Source organism: Camelina sativa, chromosome 1 (genome assembly GCF_000633955.1).
Source record: "Camelina sativa cultivar DH55 chromosome 1, Cs, whole genome shotgun sequence".
In the NCBI taxonomy this organism is placed as follows: Eukaryota; Viridiplantae; Streptophyta; class Magnoliopsida; order Brassicales; family Brassicaceae; genus Camelina; species Camelina sativa.
The window spans coordinates 16,258,507-16,259,753 of NC_025685.1; the positions used below are offsets into that span (position 1 = coordinate 16,258,507).

Below are 1,247 nucleotides of genomic sequence, written 5' to 3' on the forward strand. Positions count from 1 at the left end.
TTCTATTCATGGAAACTTTCCATTTATAGAAATCGAATAATCCTTCAACCCAGTATACCTCAGGGTTCCATATGAACTAATCATCTTATTAAATCCTCTTCAACAACACCAATAAGCACATCGGCCACACAATTGGCTAAACAGCCCGCCAAAAAGGCCACACAAGCCCCTCCAAGGCTCGCAACCGCTAAAAAAGGCAACTTTTATCTCCCCTAAAACTTTCCATTTTTAGAACTTTCCTCTTTTGGAAACCTTCTACTTATAGAAATTTCTATATCAGGAATTTCTCTCCATTTACAAATCACATAAACATTCATCCATTACGCATCAAAATTTCATAAGAACTAATCATCTTATTAAATTCTCAAATGCAACAAACGTCTACAATTCCAAAACGCAAAAGCTTAACAAAACCAATGAAAACAGAAAGAAACTAAACTCCGGGATTGGCGCCTAGCCCCTCCCTCAGCTGCACCCGTCTCACTGTCAACCGCTGCAACCTTGGACAATGTGGCCTTATATGTCCCCCCTCCTTGCAATAAAAGCACACTCGAATGTTCTCTTGCGTCCCGCTTCTCTTGGGGCAGCTTGCCAACCTATTATCCATGCTCCCGCACCTGTAGCATCTCTGACCGCCTTGATTTGTCACCGACGTCTCCTCCCGCTCCCTTTATGCCTTTGTTCTGACTTCTTACCCTTGCTCGGAATGCTCGGCTCCAATGTCTCATATGGCTGAACGGTAGGGCTAACCACCACAGTCTTCCCCCTCAAGTCATCCTCTATCTCAGCTGCAGTCTCCACTAGCTCCGCCATCGTAGCATAACTCCTCCCTCTGCAGTGGACCCTTAAGTTCTCACGAAGCGCCCTCATGAACCTCTTAATCTGAGCCACTTCAGACTCCATCGCCCGACCACCATACATTAGAAGCCGAATAAACTCCAAGTCCAGCTCCCGCACCGACCGAGTCCCCTGAGATAACTGTAGAAACTGTATCTCCAATCGGTCCAATGCCTCTCTAGGAAAATACTTGCGGTTGAACTCCTCGACGAAGTCAGCCCAAGACATCTCCCTCTGCACTCTCCTAGCAGCCATTGATCTCCACCACAACTAAGCATCGCCAATCAAGTGGTGGACCCATATGTCCACCCAAAAATTCTCAGGACATCTGAGAGACTGAAAGTTACATTCCACTCTCGTCCTCCATGCATCTGCAACAGTAGGATCAGTACCACCCGAAAACCGTTCAG

The 1,247-nt window shown here is 46.4% G+C and overlaps 1 protein-coding gene across 1 annotated transcript in view; it reads right to left on the reverse strand.

Moving 5' to 3' along the window:
- LOC104708748 (ATP-dependent DNA helicase PIF1-like) overlaps positions 1-903 on the reverse strand; it is a 13,424-nt gene extending 12,521 nt beyond the window's left edge. Inside the window, exon 1 of the mRNA XM_010425368.1 lies at positions 696-903. Within this exon, the coding sequence (XP_010423670.1) occupies positions 696-903 (208 nt within the window). The remainder of the gene's footprint in view (positions 1-695) is intronic.